Source organism: Colobus angolensis, unplaced genomic scaffold (assembly GCF_000951035.1).
Source record: "Colobus angolensis palliatus isolate OR3802 unplaced genomic scaffold, Cang.pa_1.0 Scaffold143, whole genome shotgun sequence".
NCBI lineage: Eukaryota > Metazoa > Chordata > Mammalia > Primates > Cercopithecidae > Colobus > Colobus angolensis.
In genome coordinates, this window is record NW_012114522.1 from 2087935 (window position 1) to 2108644 (window position 20710).

General features: G+C 44.8%; 1 protein-coding gene across 2 annotated transcripts in view; it reads left to right on the forward strand.

The window, feature by feature from the left end:
* The window catches only part of AFAP1 (actin filament associated protein 1), a 131618-nt gene that overhangs the window by 45755 nt on the left and 65153 nt on the right, over positions 1-20710 (forward strand). For both annotated transcript variants that reach the window (XM_011935395.1, XM_011935394.1), the window contains 2 exons: positions 2229-2408; positions 20238-20333. In XM_011935395.1, the coding sequence (XP_011790785.1) occupies positions 2229-2408; positions 20238-20333 (276 nt within the window). The remainder of the gene's footprint in view (positions 1-2228; positions 2409-20237; positions 20334-20710) is intronic.

Genomic DNA, 20710 nt, shown 5'->3' on the forward strand with positions numbered 1-20710 from the left:
CCTTTCACCTTTTTATATATACTCAAAATGCAAAATATCTCAAATGGTAAACATTCATAAAAATCTGAGGTTAGTTGAGGTATTTTTTTCTCCCTTTTCAGATCAGTTGAGTTTTTAAAAAGGAGATATATTTCTTATCTGTGTACTTCAACATACTGGATTTAGAACAACAAAAGAGGAAGGCCAGGCGCTGTGGCTCACCTGTAATCCCAGCACTTTGGGATGCTGAGGCAGGCGGATCATGAGGTCAGGAGTTTGAGACCAGCCTGGCCAATCCGGTAAAACCTTGTCTCTACTAAAAATACAAAAATTAGCCAGGTGTGGTGGTGCACGCCTGTAGTCCCAGTTACTCAGGAGGCTGAGGCAGGATAATTGCTTGAACCCAGGAGGCGGAGGTTAGAGTGAGCCAAGATCGTGCCACTGAACTCCAGTCTGAGCAACAGTGAGACTCTGTCTCAAAAAACAAACAAACAAACAAAACACACACACACACACACACAAAACAAACCAGGAAAGGACTCTAGAAATCCCTTCTGAAAATAGCTGTCTATTCATTCCTTCCTTCATCAGTGAATGTTTAGAGTGAAGTTGCAGGCTCTGCACGTGCACAGTTGCGGCTGGAGTCCTGATCTGTCGCTTTTCAAGTTGCCTGACTCTTCAGGCAGGTGACTTAACCAGCTGCACCTCGGTTTCATAATCTGCAGAATGAGCCACCATGCTGATTGAGGTGCTTGAAATGCCTCATATGATGTTGAAACTCAGCACTTGGTAGCAGATGTTATTGTTGCTGATAACTTAATTCAATAAAATAATAATAACAATAACTGCAAAACACGTTTTGCAAATGAGGAAACAGACTCAGGAAGTTTAAGAAACTCCCTGGGCCAGGCACGGTGGCTCATGCCTGTAATCTCAGCACTTTGGGAGGCTGAGGCGGGTGGATCACGAGGTCAGGAGATCAAGACCATTCTGGCTAACATGGTGAAACCCCGTTTCTACTAAAAATACAAAAAATTATCCGGACGTGGTGGCGGCGCCTGTAGTCCCAGCTACTCGGGAGGCTGAAGCAGGAGAATGGCGTGAACCCAGGAGGCGGAGCTTGCAGTGAGCCGAGATTGTGCCACTGCACTCCAGGACCCCGATCTGCCCTCTTGGACTGTTAGGAGGTATGCTTTGGCCCCAAGTAGTACAGGTAAACAAACGGGGGTAGAGAAAGCTTTGGGCATGGATTTGATTCTCAGTTTTACAGATAAAGATTGAGCAAGACCCATTTGAGTTAAGTCTCAGTTCTAATCTTACCCATCGAAATCTTTAGAGTGAATGTCCGTTGTGTAGATGGATCAGCTTTGTACACTATGTATTGATATTATCCTCTTACTAAAATAATTTATGTCTTTCAGAAAGAAGATGAGATAGGCAGATACCAAGCAATATCAGTTATTAAAAAAAGTACCCGAATGATTACATTATCTCTCATTAGGGCTGTGGAGTTGCAACAAATCTAATAGTATATTTTATATATTATTCACATAAATATAAATGTATTATACATATACATTTAAATAAACATGTTAAATATAGATTTATGTGCGTGTGTTGGATTGTTTTGTTTTGTTTGAGACAGAGTCTCTCTCTGTTACCCAGGCTGGAGTGCAGTGGTGCTATTATGGCTCACTACAGCCTCGGGCTCCCAGGCTTAAGGGATCCTCCTGCCTCAGCCTCTCAAGCAGCTGGGAGTACAGGACCGCACCACCATGCCTGGCTGATTTTTTGTGTTTTTGGTATAGATGGGGTTTCTCCATACGGCCTAGGCTGATCTCGAACTCCTGGGCTCAAGTGATCCACCTGCCTCAGCCTCCCAAAGTGTTGGGATTACAGGCGTGAGCCATCGTGCCCAGCCTATGTTTTTAGTTATGTAAATACATTCCTGTAATTCAATGGAGAAGCTCCACTGGATCATAAATGTATCAGAGGAGGGACTTTTGGTGTTTGTTGAATCCAGCGTTTGATGCTCAGTAAGCTTTTGTGAGTCAGTGAATGGGTGTACTTCTTCACGCTTGGAGGCGAAGTGTCGGTGAGGAGCACTGTGTGTGTGTGAACCTGCTCATCTGCAGATTCAGACCTTCCGATACCGTGCCCGCACTCATGTTTTCATGATGCTAGAGTTTCTTCAGCGTTTCTTTTTGAACTCCCTTATAATATCAGTTGATTTGTTGTGTTGAATGCAGTGCTATAAAAGTTCCAAGGACCAGCAGCCTCAGATGGAACTGCCGCTGCAAGGCTGCAACATTACGTACATCCCGAAAGACAGCAAAAAGAAGAAGCACGAGCTGAAGATAACTCAGCAGGGCACCGACCCGCTGGTGCTTGCCGTCCAGAGCAAGGAGCAGGCCGAGCAGTGGCTGAAGGTAGGTTGTCTGCTGTGTTTCGCAGCCATTTCAGTACCACGTGCCTTTCTGAGATCCATTTCAATTTTAATTTTAATTTTGTTCAAGCATAGGCAAGATGGATTAGCCCAAATAGTTTTTCATCTTTAATAGCTAAATATTCGGATGATGTGGAGGTTAATCAGAAACCCGTGTCACTTTCACTCTTATACTTAAAAGGCAGCTTGTCTCTGTAGGCTGCTTCTACGACTTTCTCTTTTACTTTTATTTTCTACAGCGTCACTTTATTGTGTCTGTATATGGATTCTTTTAAAATTTGATTCTGGGCCGGGCGCGGTGGCTCAAGCCTGTAATCCCAGCACTTTGGGAGGCCGAGACAGGCGGATCACGAGGTCAGGAGATCGAGACCCTCCTGGCTAACATGGTGAAACCCCGTCTCTACTAAAAATACAAAAAACTAGCCGGACGACGTGGCGGGCGCCTGTAGTCCCAGCTACTTGGGAGGCTGAGGCAGGAGAATGGCGTGAACCCGGGAGGCGGAGCTTGCAGTGAGCTGAGATCCCGCCACTGCACTCCAGCCTGGGCGGCAGAGCGAGACTCCGTCTCAAAAAAAAAAAAAAAAATTGATTCTGCTTGGGATTGGCTGGGCTTCTGAAATGTTGTGGATTGTTATCTTTCTAAATTTTGGGAAAAATTTTCAGCCATTTTCTTAAAATACAGCTTTTCCCCATTTCTCCTTCTTCCCTGAGACTACATTTAAATATATGTTAGACTTTCTCACTATATTTACTTCTATTCTCTTTTTGTATTTACCAACCTTTTTTCTTTGTTGAAAAAGGCTTGGCTCTGTTGCCCAGGCTGGAATGAGGTGGTATGATCTCAGTTCACTGCAACCTCTGCCTCCCGAGTTCGATCGATCCTCCCACCTCAGCCTCCCAAGTTAGGCTGGATTACATGCCACCATGCCTAGCTAATTTTTGTATCTTTTCTAGAGACAGCATTTCTGCATGTGGCCCAGGCTGGTCTTGAACTCATGAGCTCAAGCGATCCGCCCACCTTGGCCTCCCAAAGTGCTGGGATTACAAGTGTGAGCCATCGTGTCCAGCCCTACCATTCTTTTTTCTTCTTTAGCCTGGTTTATTTTTCTTGTGACTTTCCAGCCCATTATTTCTCTCTTTGGCTGCTTCTAATCTGCCATTAAATTTGTTCCTGTTCACTGGGTTCTTAATTTTGTTGATGGTAGTTGTCTTAGTCTACTTGGATTGCTCTGATGAAATATGATAAACTGAGTGGCTTATTTACAACAAATGTATTTCTCACAGTTCGGGAGGCTGGGAAGTCCAAGATCAAGGGGCCGTTCCATTCAGTGTCTGGCGAGGGCCTGCTTCCTGGTTCACAGATGGCATCTTCCATGTGTGCCATCCTCATGTGGTGGAAGGGACAAGGCAGGTCTCTAGGGCCTCTTTTATAAGGGCACCAATCCCATGCGTGGGGCCTCTGCCCTCATGACCTATCACTTCCCAGAGGTTCTGCCTCGTAACACCATCCTCTTGAGGGTAAGGATTTCAGGATATGAATTTGGGGGAACACATTCCGTCCATGGCAGTAGTGTTCAGTCCTGGAATCCCTAATCTTTTTGGTTTGTTTTTGTTTTAGAGGTCGTTTTGGCTTTTATCTAGAATTTGTAGTTGTTTCTTCTTCAAGCTGGAAATACTATTTGTGCAGTGTTAAATTTCTTTTAGAAACGTTGACTTTTGTCTTTGTGAATGTCATCAGCATGGTGGTCTGACACTGGTTTTGGTGGGGTTTGAACCTGGTTCTGTTCTCTGTTGTGCTGTTCTTGTTCAGGTCATGTTTGACATCCTTGTGCCAGGTTATCTCAAGTTCACACTAGGCATTATATTAGGGGAAAAATTATTGAAATAATTTTTTTATAATAGCGTTATTGAGGTATAATTCACATACTGTAAATTCGCCCTTTTCAAGTCCAATTCAATGTGTTTTTTTCGTATATTTGCTGAGTTGTGCAACCATCACCATAATCTAGATTCTGAATTTCATCGCTCCCAAAAGAACATTGTACTGACTGGGCGCAGCAGCTCATACCTGTGATCCCAGCTCTTTGGGAGCCAAGGTGGGCCGATTGCTTGAGCCTGGGAGTTTGAGACCAGCCGAGACAACATGCAGAAACCCTGTCTCTACTAAAAGATACAGAAAATCAGCTGGACATGGTGGCACGTGCCTGTAGTCCCAGCTACTTGGGGGACTGAGGTGGGAGAATCACCTGAGCCTGGAAGGTTGAGGCTGCAGTGAGCTGTGACAACACCATTATACTCCAGCTTGGGTGAAAGGAGTGAGACCCTGTCTCAAAAACAAAGAACGCCGTACCCATTAGCAGTCACTGCCCTTTTGCCACCACCCCGCCCATCTTAGGCAGCCACTTATCTGCTTCCTGTCTCCATAGAGCTGCCTGTTGTCAGCGTTTCACAGAAGTGGCTCTTACAGTGCATGGGCTTTCGTGGCTGGCTTCTTTCACTTAGGGTCATGGTTTCAAGGTCCGTCCATGTGGAGGCAGATTTCAGTTCTTCCTTGCTCTTTATTGCTTCTTGGGTCATGTGTAAGAAATGATTACTTGATCCAGGGTCCTGAAGGTTTACATGTGTACTTTATTCTGAGAAGTTTACAGTGTTAGCTCTTACATTTAGACTTTTAATCCACTTGGATTTAGTTTTTTGCCTACAGTGTGAAGTAGGAGTCCAACTTCATTCTTTTTCATGTGGGTCCCCAGTTGTTCCTATGGAAATAACTTCATTCCTAGAACTCTGCTTTCCACTACCAAGGAACATTTTCCCTTGCCTCTCCCACATGCTTGGGGGTGTTAGCGCTCCAAAATCAGTTTATTCTAAATTCAAGATTTGAGGTTTTCAGAGCCACCCAGGTAACTTTAAGGCAGCCCGCAGTCCATTCAAAGGTAGGTTTATATTTCTTTCAGTTCACTCTTAACTCCAAGTTACATTCCGTTGGGGTCTCCATCCTGCTTGTGGGTGTTTTGCCAGGGACCCCGTCGTTGGCATGCCCTGGACTACAACTTGGATCTCTCTTCCCACTGAGCCATTGGAGGGTCTACCTTGCCCCTCAGCTGCCCCCTTGGGATGGCAAGGCAGCCCCAGCCACCAGGCTTCCCTTCTGAATTTCCATCTTCTTCTGGATTTGGGCCCAGGCATTGCTCACTATCAGGCATTTGGGTTGGTTCCACATTTTTGCAGTTGTGGATCGTGCTGTTAGAAACATGTGTGTGCAAGTGTATTTTTCATATAATGCCTTATTTTACTCTGGGTAGATACCCAGTAGTGGGATTGCTGAATTGAATGGTGCTTCTACTTTTAGTTCTTTTAAGAAACCTCCAGGTCGGGTGCGGTGGCTCATGCCTGTAATCCCAGCACTTTGGGAGGCCGAGGCAGGCAGATCACAGGGTCAGGAGATCAAGACCATCCTGGCTAACATGGTGAAACCCTGTCTCTACTAAAAATACAAAAATTAGCCAGGTGTGGTGGCGGGCGCCTGTAGTTCCAGCTGCTTGGGTGGCTGAGGCAGGAGAATCGCTTGAACCTGAGAGGAGGAGGTTGCAGTGAGCCAAGATTGCACCACTGCACTCCGACCTGGGTGACGGGGAGACTCCATCTCAAAAAAAGAAAAAAAAAAAAGACATCTCCACACTGTTTTCCATAGTGGTTGTACTAGTTTACATTCCCACCAGCAGTGTAGAAGTGTTCCCTGCTCACCGCATGTATGCCAGCATCTATTATTTTTTGATTCTGGTCGTTCTTGCAGGAATAAGGTGGTATCACATTGTGGTTTTGCTTTGCTTTCCCTGATCATTAGTGATATTGAGCATTTTTTTTGTATGTTTGTTAGCCATTTGTATAACTTCTTTTGAGAATTGTCTGTTCATGTTCTTACCCCACTTTTGATGGGATTGTTTGGTTTCTTTTTGCTAATTTGTTTGAGTTTGTTGTAGATTCTGGATATTGGTCCTTTGTTGGATGTATAGATTGTGAAGATTTTCTCTCACTCTGTGGGTTGTCTGTTTACTCGGCTGACTGGTTTTGCTGTGGAAAAGCTCTTTAGTTTAATTAAGTCCCAGCTATTTATCTTTGTTTTTAATCGCATTTGCTTTTGGGTTCTTGGTCATGAAGTCCTTGCCTAAGCCAATGTCTAGAAGAGTTTTTCTGATGTTATCTTCCAGAAATTTTATAGTTTCAGGTCTTAGGTTTAAGTCCTTCATCCATCTTGAGGTGATCTGTGTACAAGGTGAGACATGAGGATCCAGTCTTACTCTCCTACATGAGGCTAGCCAATTATCTCAGCACCATTTGTTGTACAGGGTGTCCTTTCCCCACTTTATGTTTTTGTTTGCTTTGTTGAAGATCAGTTGACTGTAAGTATTTGGGTTTATTTCTGGGTTCTCTTTTTTGTTCCCTTGGCCTGTGTGCCTATTTTTATACCAGTACCATGCTGTTTTGGTGACTATGGCCTTATACTATAGTTTGAAATCAGGTGATGTGATGCCTTCTTTTGTTTGTTCTTTTTGCTTAGTCTTGCTTTGGCTATGTGGGCTCTTTTTTTTTTTTTTTATGTATTTTAGGATTTTTTTTCTAGTTCTGTGAAGAATGATGGTTATCTTGCTTTTCTAAATTGTCTTCTTCAGGAAGATTGGCCCAACCCACCTAGTCCATCATTGCTGGCAAGTACCTGCTGTGAGAAAAGGGCTCAGGAGTGGGGTGGCGAAACACTTCGTAGCAGCGGGTCTTATACCACACAGGTCTCCCTCCATCAACCTTCAGTCTCTTTCGCTGTCATCTGCAGGAAAGCGTGTGATTCAGACCTCATGATAAGACCAGTAGCTCCCACCGCTTTCTGCCAGCTGCTCAGGACACACAGATGCTTTCTTTTTCATGTTGTTGGCAGGGGCTGTGGCTCTTCCCACATCTGTATCATATGGGAGATTGAGAAGAGCTTTTTTCCCCTCTGGACAATCCTTCTGGAAGTCCTGCGATCGGGAGTTTTTACTGTCGAGTTTTCTTAGCCTTCCCAGCATAGAGCTTTAATATGTTATACATCAGCCACCACCATTACCAGTTTCACTAAAGCCCTTCACACTCACAAGGACCTTCTCTGCCATCATTGTCTCCTGGTCCTCAGAACAGGCGTATGTAGTTTCATTTGTCAGCTGACAGCCTGAGTCTCAGGTGGGCGAAGTGCTACCATGATCGATAAGTGATCAAGCAGGGGTTCCAAGTCAGATTTTCCTGGCTTCACATTTCATTCTCATTGTGTTGGGCCATCTGACAGTTTGCCATTCCCTCTTCTATTCCACATTTCTATGACCATAGTGCCATCCCTTCCGTAAGGCGGGAACGGCAATGATGGAATTCAGTGCGAAGCTTTCTGTATGATTCTGTTTTCTTCACCTGATCCCAGCTTTTGGTCACCTGTACCCATCCTTCTGCATTCCGTGCTTAGCTGTTCCTCAGTGGAAACCCAAAAAAGGCCGCTCTGAAACTTCAGCTTTCTTCTTTTTCTCCTCTGTCCTTACAGTTAGTGAAGTATTTCCTGCCCACTGAAGAGCAGCTCCCTTCTTGCTGGTGCTGGTCTGACATGAAGTCATCTGAAGTGTCACTGGGAGAGGGCGTAGAGCCGACAGTGCACTGACAAACAGACCAGTAAAAACAAAAGTTTCTCAAGATGTCAGATGCTGATGGAGTGAAATAATCTTCTGTCGCGTTTCACCAGATGGGAGCTACTTATAGATCAGAGGCACTTAGCTAATTATAGAATGATGACTCTATTTATGAACGGAAGTAATTGCAAGTTTGTTTGTTTTTTTTTAAAGCATTTGCTGATTTTTCTTAAAAGGAAAGTAAATAATACAGGGTAAAGTATCTTTTCTAAAGAGTTTAAGTTGTTCAGTTACTCTGTTTTTCATGTCTGTGCTATTACTTCCATTACGTATAATGGTGCAGGAACCTAAGACGTCTTGATTAGAAAGGAAAGTCAGATGACAAAACTAGTTTCAAGCAGTTACAGAATTATCTGAGGCCAGCAGAGACCTGAGATGGGCTAGTGTCATTGCTTCAAGATACTGTCATTAGATCAGAAACACTTGGAGATGTAAAAAACGTAGATTTCCAGTGATTCAGATTCACTGGGGACTTAAGAATCGTTTTTTCCCTTTTTATTTTGTATCATTTTTATATCCTCTTAAGGTGTAAAATGCTACAGATAGAATGGAAACATGCCTCCCCTATTTAAGTCTCTCTCCCTTCCCAAAGGCGACTTTTATCTGAATTTGATCTTTATTATTATCTTGGTATGCTTTAAAAAAATACTTTCACTTCTGTAATCCCAGTGCTTTGGGAGGGCGAGGTGGGAGGATCACTTGAGGCCAGTTCAAGACCAGCCTGGGAAAAAATAGCAAGATGCCATCTCTATAAAACATTAAAAAATTAGCCAAGCATGATGGCACAGCCTGTAGTCCCAGCTGCTTGGGAGGCTGAGGCAGGAGGATCACTGAGCTGTCATTGGGCCAGTGTACTCCAGCCTGGGTGACAGGATGAGACCCTGTCTCTAAAGAAAAATAACAATAAAAAAAACTTTCACTTATATGTGTATACACCCATTCATGGTAAATGATACTTTATTCACGTTTTAGAATTTCTGTGTAAATGACTTCAAACTCCACAGACCCTGCAGCTGTTTTTTGTTGTTGTTGTTGTTTTGTTTTTTTCCACTCAGAATTGTTCTGCTTCTTTGTGTGCTCACTGGTGTTGCTACTGCAGGCTGAGTTGCCGTGAGAGCTTCCAGCACCTGTCCCACAGCCGCACATTTTGTGTCTTGTCTAGGACACACCTGTTACATTGGAATTGCTGTAGTTAGTATGTGCATAGCTTCAGCATCACCAGACTCCGCCAGATTGTCTTCCGAGGTTATTTGTACAACTCTCCTCCCAGCAGTGCAGGAGAGTACTATTTTGTATGTGTTCTTTCAGAGTTTCCTTGTACGTAGGCAAGCAAATAGCAGTGCAGATTTCATCTGCCCCCGCCCCCGCCCCCACCCCACCATAAACAGGGTGCAGCATTTTGGACCTTTTTTTTTTTTTTTCACCTAAACAAAGTGTCTTGGAGATTTTTGCAATTTAGAGAATAGAGCACTCCCTCTTTCTTTCTTACAGGCTATGACATTTTATTGTGTGAATAGACCATACTTCAAAAAAATAGTCTGTCTCCCATTTATGGGCACTGGGTTGCTTTCAGTCTTTTGATATGACAGACAATCCTATGTTAGATAACTTTATGCTTATCTCATCTCACACTTTTGCTGATCTGTAGGCTAAATTCTTGGAAAGAGTAATAATCACTTCCATGAAGGTTATCGGCATTCGTATTATAATTTTGATGTATAGCTAAGGCACTCTCCTAGGAGGTTTACCAGTTTTCCCTCCCACCAACAATATATTGAGTGCCTTTTCTTCCTGCAGCCTTGCCAATAGAGTGTGTTAGCCAACTTGTGAATTTTTGCTAGTCTGATGTAGAAGGATGGCATCTCAGTCTAGTTTTAATGTGCACTCCTCTTATTATGAATGACATTGAGTATTTTTTTAATAGGGTTTAAGAGCCTACAGTTGTATTAGTACTTCTGTGAACTGTGTTTATATCCTTTGCTGTTTTTGTCTGTATTCTTTGCGTATAATTCTCTGTTTAAGGAGTTCCCAGATGACTGAGGCAAAGCCAGGTTTGGTAATCACTACCCTTGCTCAGCGCCTCCATTTCCCTTTAAGAGGAGGCCTCCGGGAAGTGGTAGGATATCAGAGAAAATAAGTCTTTTTGTAGTCAGATAGGCAGTTAGAGTAAATGGCATTCTGCAACCCCTTTGAATAAAGTTTTATTTGATTTTTATAATTGCTTCTTAAGTTCAGCAAAATATAACACAGCCAGGAAGAAGACTTGGGAGACAGTATTGTGTTGAGAGATAGTGTATTAGTCTTCTCGTGCTGCTATGAAGAAATATCCGAGACTGGGTAATTTATAAAGGAAAGAGGTTACATTGACTCACAGTTCCGGCTGGGGAGGCCTCAGGAAACTTACAGTCATGGCGGAAGGGGAAGCAAACACATCCTTCTTCACACGGCAGCAGGAGAGAAGTGCGGAGCAAAAGAGGGGAAAGCTCCTTGTAAAACCATCAGGTCTCCTGAGAACTCAGTCACTGTCACAAGAAGAGCATGAAGGTAACCTCCCCCATGATTCAGTTACCTCCCACTCGGTCCCCTGCCATGAGACATGGGGATTATGGGAACTACAATCCAAGATGAGATTTGGGGGTAGACACAGCTAGACCGTATCAGACAGTACAGGTAGAGCACAGACTGGAGTCAGACTCTTAGGACTGTGACCTGAGCCCCAGCCGTTAAGCACTATGTTTTTTGGACAAGCGATGTGACTTCTCAGTGCCTGTGTTTCCTCATCTGTAAAGGGGGGCGTAATAATGGTATCTGCTTTCTAGAGCTATTGTAAGGATGAGATACTAAGACCCAGAGTGTTCGGAATGGCAGAAAGCATGTCATGAACCTTACATAAGTATAAACTGCTGTTACCACTGTTGCTTTTCCTCTGCCACCACCTCTGCATCTCAGTAGGCTCTGCACACGCCCGCAGAGAACAGGCTGGACAGCTGATGACAGCAGGATGTTTCTGGGGTCAAGAACTGGACTTACATCACCACTTCCCACACTCCTTTGGCCAAACTGGGGGAGGCTGAGAGACAGACTCTTCCTGTGTCCGCTGAAAGAAGAAACAACGTGGTGAATAAGCTGTTCTCTTCTATTTCAAAATAAACCAAAGCACCCTAAGACAACCATCTTAGGCAGTTTTGAAGAGGCTGCTTTCCTTTTCTCACCAGGATGTAGCAGAGTCCTGGTGCTGGTGGATCCCACATTCATGTAGCCGGCCGGGGGGCATGGGAACGACACTGTAGGGGTTTCTTAGCATCTTGTGGTTTCAGGCAGCCCTAGGTGAACACAGAGTGGCTTTGATTTGCTGTGCCGGCACCGTAGTGGCTTTGCCAGAGTTCTCTAGGAAGAATCACAATACGTTTACTGTATCCATTGTCCTTGCAGAACCTGAATCCTGTGGACACACACATTTGAAGCCACGTCTTTAATATTCACCTGGGTGAATTCACCTTCCATGTGCCCTTCCTTTCCTCCTGAAGATCTGGGCATTCAGTCAGTTTTATTTCCTTTTACCTCCAAAGAAGTTATTAAAACAACATTTAAGAAAACCTTTTTTTATACAGCGAATCTTCTGGAAGTCAACTCTTGAGGCCTTGACTGTCTGGAAGGGTGTTCATTTCTCCCTCACTCGGATGAGATGTCACCCTTCCTTTGTGCCCGCTGGTCCTCTGGATGTGGAGTGTCCTCCCCCCACCCCCCGCCTCCTCTTAAGATTTGTTCTCCACATCTGGTTTTCAGCAGCGGATGTGATGTGTCTCGGTGCAGTGGTGTGGGGTTTTTTTAATCGTTCTTGGGGTTGGTTATGCTTCTTTGTTTCATGGGTTCATGTCTCTCAAAAGCTTCACTTTGGGAAGCTTTTGGTTGTTCTCTCTTTGCACATTTTTTTCTGCCTCACTTTTTCTCTCCTATCTCCTTTTTTTTTTTTTTTTGGAGACAGAGTTTCGCTTTTGTTGTTCAGGCTGGAGTGCGATGGCACCAACTCGGCTCACCTCAACCTCTGCCTCCGGGTTCAAGTGATTCTCCTGCCTCAGCCTCCTGAGTAGCTGGGATGACAGGCATGCACCACTACATGTGGCTAATTTTGTAATTTTAGTAGAGAGGGGGTTTCTCCATGTCAGGCTGGTCTCAAACTCCTGGCCTCAGGTAGTCCGCCTGCCTCAGCCTCCCAAAGTGCTGGGATGACAGGCGTGAGCCACCGCGCCCGGCCCCTCCTCTCCTTTTGAAGTTGCATCTGTAGGTGTGTTGGGTCCTCCGATGCTTCCCGTAGGTTGTGGACACTCCGTTGTGGGTTCCTTCAGTCCCTCCGTGGCTCAGCCTGGGTGGACACTTCTGTTTACCTGTCCTCGGGCTTCCGGGTCCTCTCCTCTCCTGTGGGCTCTTCAGCCCACCTGATGAAGTCATCTTTTCTGAGATCCATTTTTCACTTCTGGCATTTCTTTCTTTTTAAAATCGTTTCCATCTCTGCCGAAACTCCCCATCTCTTTATGTCGCCTGCCTTTTCATGAGCTATTTCGGCATTTTTATTTTAGTTATTTTAACATCTTTGGTCATTCCAATGTCGGGCCCACCTCTTGGCTTGCCTCTGTTGAATTTGTCTCAGCAGTTTCTATGACATTCCATACATTTTGTGTAGAAGAACAGCAGAGACTGACGAGAGTCGTATTTCCCTGGAGAAAGGTGTGCCCCCCCTCCTGCCCCGCTCCCCACTGGCAGCCTGTGTCTGGCTCTCAGGTGGGGAGGGGCTGCACCTTGTTGCAGCTTCACCTTGCCTCACTCCACTACTGCCTTCCACACCGTTGACGTGTCGGATCAGGAGTTTCCTGTCGGCATGGCATGGCTTGGGACCCAAGACCCATTGTGAAAATCTGAAGATCTCTTTTGTGTGCTACAGACAAGTGCCAGCTCTCTAAACCACCTTGATTTTGTTTTTGGTTTTGGCCTACCAGCCAGCTTTTTGGCTTGCTAAGGTGGTCTCTTTTCTCTGCAGTCTTGCCTCTGGCTTTTTGTTCCTTGGGCGAAATCCCGCTGTGCTGTGCTCTGTCTCTAGCTGTGGATGCTCTGGAAAGCCTGGGCCTCCTGGGCAGGGCTTCTCTCCACTTCCCTGCCTTCCCCTGTAAGGCGACTGCCTCGCACCTGGGAGAAGGGCTGTGTCTCTGGGGGCGGTGGGGCGGGGCAGGGAATCTCTGAACTCTGTTTCCTTGGCTCCAGCTTCTGTGCTGTACCTGCATACCCAGTACAGACCCTGGAGAGAGTTGACGAGTGACTGTGGACTCATTCCGTCACCGGAGCGCCTTGAATTGTCAACAGGTATGCCAGCCCACACAGTGAGAACTTGGCTGGCTTCTTCCCTGTCCCATATATGGTAGGTTCCCGCCTCACCCACCATCTACCAGTTACAAGGGGGCCTGTGGGTCACTTTTTTCCTACGAAGGACCCTTCACTGTTAGGATTTAGTTCATTGTCATTTAGAGTTTTCGCATCTTCATTGCTCAGAGGGGTACAGATGTACCAGGACTGGTTTTTTTTTTTTTTTTTTTTTTTTTAGTGTATCCACTTGTTTTATTTGTCAGGGTGGGAGCAGTGGTCTTGCGTGCTCTTCTGTGTGGTAACTGGAGGTAAAAATGCCCTGTGCCACCTTTTCTTCTTCACGGTCTTGCCAGAAGTTATCAATTTTATTAGTTCTCTCAAAAAATATTTTTCTGGGCTATGTTAATTTTTTTTCCCTGTAGTATGATTGATTATTTTCTACTTTATTTAGTTCTCTTCTTTATTATTTCGCTTCTACTTTTTTTGGCTTAATTTGCTGTAATTATTGCAACTTCTTGAAATGTACACTTAGATAATTGAGTTTTTAGCCTTTTTTCCTTATACATGCATTGAAGGCCTCATGTCTTATTCTGCACAGTGTCAGTGGCACCCTCTGTGTTTTGATATTTTGTACTTTTATTATTCAGCTCAAAATATTTTTTAATTTGTCTTTCTTCTTTGACTAATGATTTATTTGGGAATATAGTGCTTACTTTCCAAATATTTGATGATTTTAAAATTATCTGTTTGTTTTTAATTTGAATGAAGTCAGCGTTATTATAGCTCTTTATTTCACCTTGTAAAGGCGACATCTTTATGACTGAAGTCGATTTTTTGAAAAAACTAAAGAACTGCAGCAGAAAGGGAACAGCCCCCGGTGAGCTGGAAGGTAGCGCGCTAGAGTGATGGAAAAGTGGGTAGAGAGTCTGGAAGCGGAGGGGACATTCCTGGAATACCATTTACTTGTTATGATATTTTGAGGCAATAAACCCTTTCCCATTTATCTATCAAGTGGAAATAATTATCAGAATTTTCAAAGAGGTAGAAAGAGCATGATATAAATGCACTCTTAAAACTATAATAAACAGCAAAAATATGAATGATAATATTTGTATTATCCCTTACGATTAACAAGTCTCTAACATGAATTATTTTATCATACAAATGTCTTTTATTAACATGAACTGCCGTTATCCCATATTGTTCAAAACTAATGAACCGGACTTTCAGTCTTTTGAAACACAGCTTTGGAAAAAGTCTGTATAAATTTTATATTCATAGATTGCATAGTGGTCAAATCAGGGATTTCAGGGTATCCGTCACCCAAATAATGTACACTGTAACCGTTCCCCCTGTTCCTCACCATCCTTCCTCCCCTTCCCTCAGTGTCCATTAACCAATTTCTCACCATCCTTCCTCCCGTTCCCTCAGCCTTCCCGGCCTCCATTGCTGTCATTCTCCACTCTCCACTCATGTGTAGACATTATTTAGCACCCACATGAGTGAGAACATGTGAGATTTGACTTTCTGTGAAACATAATTTTAATATAACCATTAAAAATCTTTAATGAAGTTGCACACGCCCTTTGTCAAGTCTAAAAAAAACATGAGAACTGTGTTTAACCAGTGCATGACTTTGCACATACTCATGCAAGAATTACTGCCAAATTTGTTTCTGCTCTCTGTCTGCAATTTCCATTACTAGCAGTTCTTGACAGAATTAACTGACTCTGTGTGTGTGTGTGTGTGTGTGTGTGTGTGTGTGTACACAAATGCTGAAAACATGAGCCTTTGTGTAGGGGTCAAACAGAAGACAGGAGCCAATATTCCCAGAAACGGAGTGGTCAGATTTCCTTAAAAAATGTGCAGAGATTGTGTTTCTGGAGTTGAGGGCTCAAGTTAAAAGCAAACAAAATACCACAAAATATATAACAATTTGTTTTTTTGGAGGATTTGCGATTCTGAATTTGGATCCAGTTCTCTTAAATACACATTGAACCTCTCATAGGACATGACTCTTCAAGTTGAAATGTATTAATAGAAACCTCATTTATAGCTGTTCAAAGAATTGGATTGATCAGTGCTTTACTTGTTACTTCTGACTTAACTCTGCAGGTGTAACTTGGCAATCAACAGAGATCCAAAGTAGAAAGACAGTTTCATGAAAAGAACCTGACCTCTCCAACTGGTTGAAAAAAATTTGTGGGAATAATGACTGGTTTATGCTGATGGATGTTTTTAGCAATGTCTTTTTTCGTACCTTGGACATAGTTATTATGCCTAGGGGAAGATAGTCCCATGAAGCTGGGATGCCATGAGCGACCCGCTCGCTGGGCCCCAGGTTGATCCTGGGCCTGCTCTGGGTTGCTGAACGCGATCCTCCCAAGCGCTGCTGGAGATGCTGTTATTTTCCCGGGGCAGGGTGAGTTCTAGCTGGGAGAGAAATTAATGATTAGACAGCAAACCTGGATCGTTTGTCTGTGTTCCCCATTCTGAGCATTCAGATTATATGGTTGGGTGTACCAGGAAAGGCTTCTTGGAAAGGCGATTAAATGAGTTGCTTTGATGCTAGGCAGCCTCGTCTGTCTGCTAGAAAGTAGGAGCTGATGGGAGCAGGAGAGGGATGGGGACACTCCAGGGACCAGGCAGGTCTGCCAGGAGCTTAGCCAGGGTGTGTGTGTTAGGGTAGGGCTGAGTGGGGAAGTGTGTATGTGCCAGATGGCTTTTATCTACTTGCCTTTAAAAAACACGCAACACAACACTTTTTCCTCTTGAGGATTTTAGAAGCCAGTGCCGACGACTGGGGAAGCTTGGTCACGAGGCTACTTATTATAGTAGTGGCCTAAGTTTCTCTCCTTCTGTTTTTCTTTCCTTCTTTTTTTTTCTTCATAGAAATCTTAATTCCAATTTCTTTCTTCATTCCCTCATTGTTTTCCCTTTAATCAAACGTTTGGTTGCTATTTTGAAGTAGGCATTGGGAACAGCGACCAAAGCAAGGCCCAGCCCCTCCTGTGAACACGAGCACAGCTTAGTTAGGAGACACAGGCCTCTGTGGGCATGTGTGGAGCCGGAGCCCTGCCTCATGGACCACACAGAAGGGCCAGCGCAGGCTTCCTGAGACCTCAGCTGAATCTTGAAAGATGAGTTCTATTTAGCCGTATAAAAAATGCACAACTCCTCCAGAAGACACCATTCACACAGCCAGCCTCTCCGCCCCACCCGAGAGGCTACTGGGAATAATTGGAGTAGTGCTGCCAAAGAAGTTTGTAGATCCTTCCCCTGCTGAAAAGAAAAGAAGACAGCCGTTTTTTTTTAAATAAAAACATTTGCCAGAGATCATGGGTTTTGGCAGGTTATGTTTTATAGGGTACAGCCTTGTAGTGTAAAATGAAGAACATGTCAAGTTCAGGTGTGTTTGTATAATTGAAGCACATTTTCATTGATTTAACACTATTAAATAGAATTGTGGGAAGAGTTCAGGTTTCCTTAGTGCCTGTTAGGGGAGAAATACTGGGCTGGATACTTCACATTTGTTTTAACGTTTAGTTTTCACAGTGACCCCCTGAGGTATTATTCTGTGCACGTTATTGAGGAAGGAAGCAAGGCTCTGAGAATAAATTGCTCAGCTTCACATAAACAGCAAGTGGTCCACCTGGGGTTTGAACCCAGGTGGGTTTGACGCAGAAGCTTAGGAGTTTTCCATTGTATGAACCTGCCTTCCCTAGTGAAAAGAAAAAGTCTTGTTCTCAAATCAAATAAAAATTTGCCTTGTCATTTGGAGACCTAATAATCACCTTAGGGTAGATGAGGGAGTAAAGCCCAAAAAAGCAATTAGCATGAAAGTGAGAGAAACAAGAGAGATCCGACACACAGATGACCGCACCGAGGCTCAGGTTTGCTCAGCGCTTCCGCGCTTCCACACCTCGGCATTAGCAGAGAGGAGACGTGACAGCGGGCTCTCTGGGTTTCTTCTTTCATTTGCTTTTTCTCTTGTAGTCTCAACTGTGGACATCACTCTGTTGTATAAAACCACGAGGAGCAAAATGACTGGAAACACTATCCTGGTCTCTTGTCAGGCCTTGGATTTAATCCCAGCACCAGCACAAGCTGAGGGAATTTGGATCTCTCTGTGGAGGCCCAATTGCAAAATGACTACACACGTATCTGGGGCTTTGGTGTTTCTTTTTGTGCCCAGAAGCAGCTTTGGTTTAACTGAAATTGCAGCGTAGTCCTAAAAAGAATAGAAGACATTTTGAAAAATCTGCCTGCTGACTTTTCACTTTTAAGAATGTAAGTTTCGCAAGCGCTGGAACCTTGTCTGTCTGATTTGCTGCACATCCTCCCCAGAACACAGTGGGCCTGGACGCTGAGGAGCTCAGTAGGAGTTGGAGAAACACGTAGTGACTGCACACAGGGCACAGCTGGGAAAGCCCTCGTGCACGGAATTCTGACCTGCAGGCTCACCATCCCTGCATCTGAAAGTCTAGTCCAGAATCATCTTCTGAGCTCTTATCATAGGTCATCAAAATGCTCACAGCAATAACAGTGTTGCTTTGATGGTTTGAATGTACACATGCCACATGCTGGCTTAGACTTCTTCCAGAGCAGATCTCACTGTCTCAGTTTAACCATAGTCCTGCAAGACAGGTAATCTTGACACTCATTCCCTTGCTAGGGAAGAAACTGAAGCTCCGAGAGATTAAATACTTTCCCCCAAGACCACACAACTGATAACAGATATATATATATATTTTTGGAGATAGAGTTTCACTCTTGTCGCCCAGGCTGCAGTGCAATGGTGCAATCTTGGCTCACCACAACCTCCGCCTCTCGGGTTCAAGCGATTCTCCTGCCTCAGCCTCCTGAGTTGCTGGGATTACAGGCTTGCACTACCACACCCGGCTAATTTTGTATTTTTAGTAGAGACAGGGCTTCTCCATGCTGGTCAGACTGGTCTCGAACTCCCGACCTCAGGTGATCCCCCCACCTCAGTCTCCCAAAATGTTGGGATTACAGGCGTGAGCCAGTGCACCTGGCCTGGTAACAGATAGTCTTACTGAGAAAGTGGATTCTCTCAGACTGGATGTGCTGGCCTCTCTGCCTTCTCCCTCTTCCCTCCATATCCTCACTCTGCCTTTTGTTAAAATGGAAGCATCCTTCAGCAAGAGAAGGAACACTTTGGAAACGCCTTCCTTTGCTCATCTCCTCCTCCACCCGGTTCCCCACTCCCAGTCTCTCCCAGTCTCTCTGCTTCCCTTAGGGAGTCACGGCTGTCTCTGTCCATCTGTCTGTCTCTCTCTCTCTCTCTCTGGGCTCGTCTCCCTCCATGGAGCCGTCTTCTCCCTCTCCTTGGAGACTGTGCTCTCCTGGTTTTCTGCCTGCTTTCCCATGCCTTCCAGCTCAGCATCTTTTACCAGCTTCTCTCCTTTAACTCTACTCCTTAACGCTGACGGGTTCCGGGTCCTTCTTCCTGATCTCTATTCTTCTCTGTCTTGCCATCTTCCCTGGTAAACTCATCCAGTGCAAGGCTGTGAGCATCATCTTTTTGCCAGTGGCTCGCAGTTTTCTAGCTCTGACTAGAAGTTTGCTATTGACTTCAAACTGGCTTCTTTCCACCCAGCCTATTTCTCTGTCCAGTCTTCCTCTGAGTAAATAGTACCACCCAGTTGCTAAGAATCCAGGAGTCACCTTGGAGTCAGCTCTTTCCTTCAAGCCCCGTGTCCGATCCAGCTGGGCCTGACGATTCTCCCTCGGGTACCTCCTGACTCCCTTTCCTTCCTTCCGTCTTCACCGTGGTCACTCCAGCCCCTGCTGCTGCCTGCACAGCTATAGCAACGGCCTCTCACGGATTTCCCTATGCTTTTTTGTTGTTGTTCCTGTATAATTATTTCTTCCCACAGCAACTAGAGTGCTTTCTACAGCCTTTTAACAATTGAGTGCTGGTTATGCTTTAGGCCCCGTCTTGGCGCATTTAACCTTCAGAAGGTAGGCACTGTTGCACCTGCACTTTTCAGATGAGGAAGCTGAAGCACAGAGCAGTTAATTGATTTGTCCAAGGTTAAAACCAGGATTAAAACCCAGGCGGCAGGTCCTAGTCAGTACTCTTCAATCCGGTCCCTCCTTTCCTTGAAATGCTCCCAAGGCCTGTCTTCTCCTGGGCCTGAAGGCTCCTACTGGCCTCCTGCCTCATCTCCCACCACGTTCTCTCTCTCTTCTCCTGCCAGTTTGCACTCCGGGTTATTCACAAACTCTTCACATCCACCGCAGGGCTTTTTCACCAGCTATTCCTGCTGCCCAGAGCCCTTTCCCGCCGCTTGTTCACGGGCTGGACCCTTCAGCGTCATTGCATAAGGCCCCCGGGTCTCTTGATCTAAAGTAACCACCCACCATCTTTTATTCTTGGTGGCACTTACTGCTGCCTCATGTTGCCATCATTCTTTTGGTGACCCTTATTTTTCATGGTGATAAATAAATTACATGGAATGAGACTCCACACCAGCAGGAAACGTAGATGCATGTTCCACGCCCTGCCACGACACGCCCTGTCTCTGTGCCAGCGTTGGTAGACATTGGGTGAATGAATGCGTGGGTGACTGAACAAATGCATACCTGACATCCTGGAACTCAGAGCCGGGTGCTTTGAGCCCATCCATTTCCCTACCGTGCCATGTGGCTCTGTCTGTACAACTCACAGTTCAAGCTTTTAAGTGTCTCTGCTCTTGGTCATACTCACAAAGTGTCTATGCTTTTTCTAGGTGATCAAAGAAGCCTATAGTGGTTGTAGCGGCCCCACGGATTCAGAGTGTCCTCCTCCACCGAGCTCCCCGGTGCACAAGGCAGAACTGGAGAAGGTAAGGGCGTTGCTCTTGCCGGCTGGGGACAGTGACCTCGCAGTGGATTGGGGTCTCCTTCAGAGTTTGATAACATTCTCTGAGAATTTCACCACTTCCAGTTAAAAAAAAAAAGAAAGAAAAAATGCAATTGTGCTTCCCATCTTCTTAACTGCCTGCTTTGTGCTAAGCTTGAATTAGTCATTTTACAGACTATGTAGTTAGTATTGTTATTCCCAGCTACAGGTGAAGAAATGGATTTAAAGGCATGAGGGCCTTGTTCAAAGTCACATAGCTAGTAAATGGCAGAGCTGAAGTCTGAAGGCAAGCTTGTCTACTTCTGGAATACAGCAGGTGCTTCGTAAATGTACCTTCACAAAGGTCTCTTCCCAGCAGAC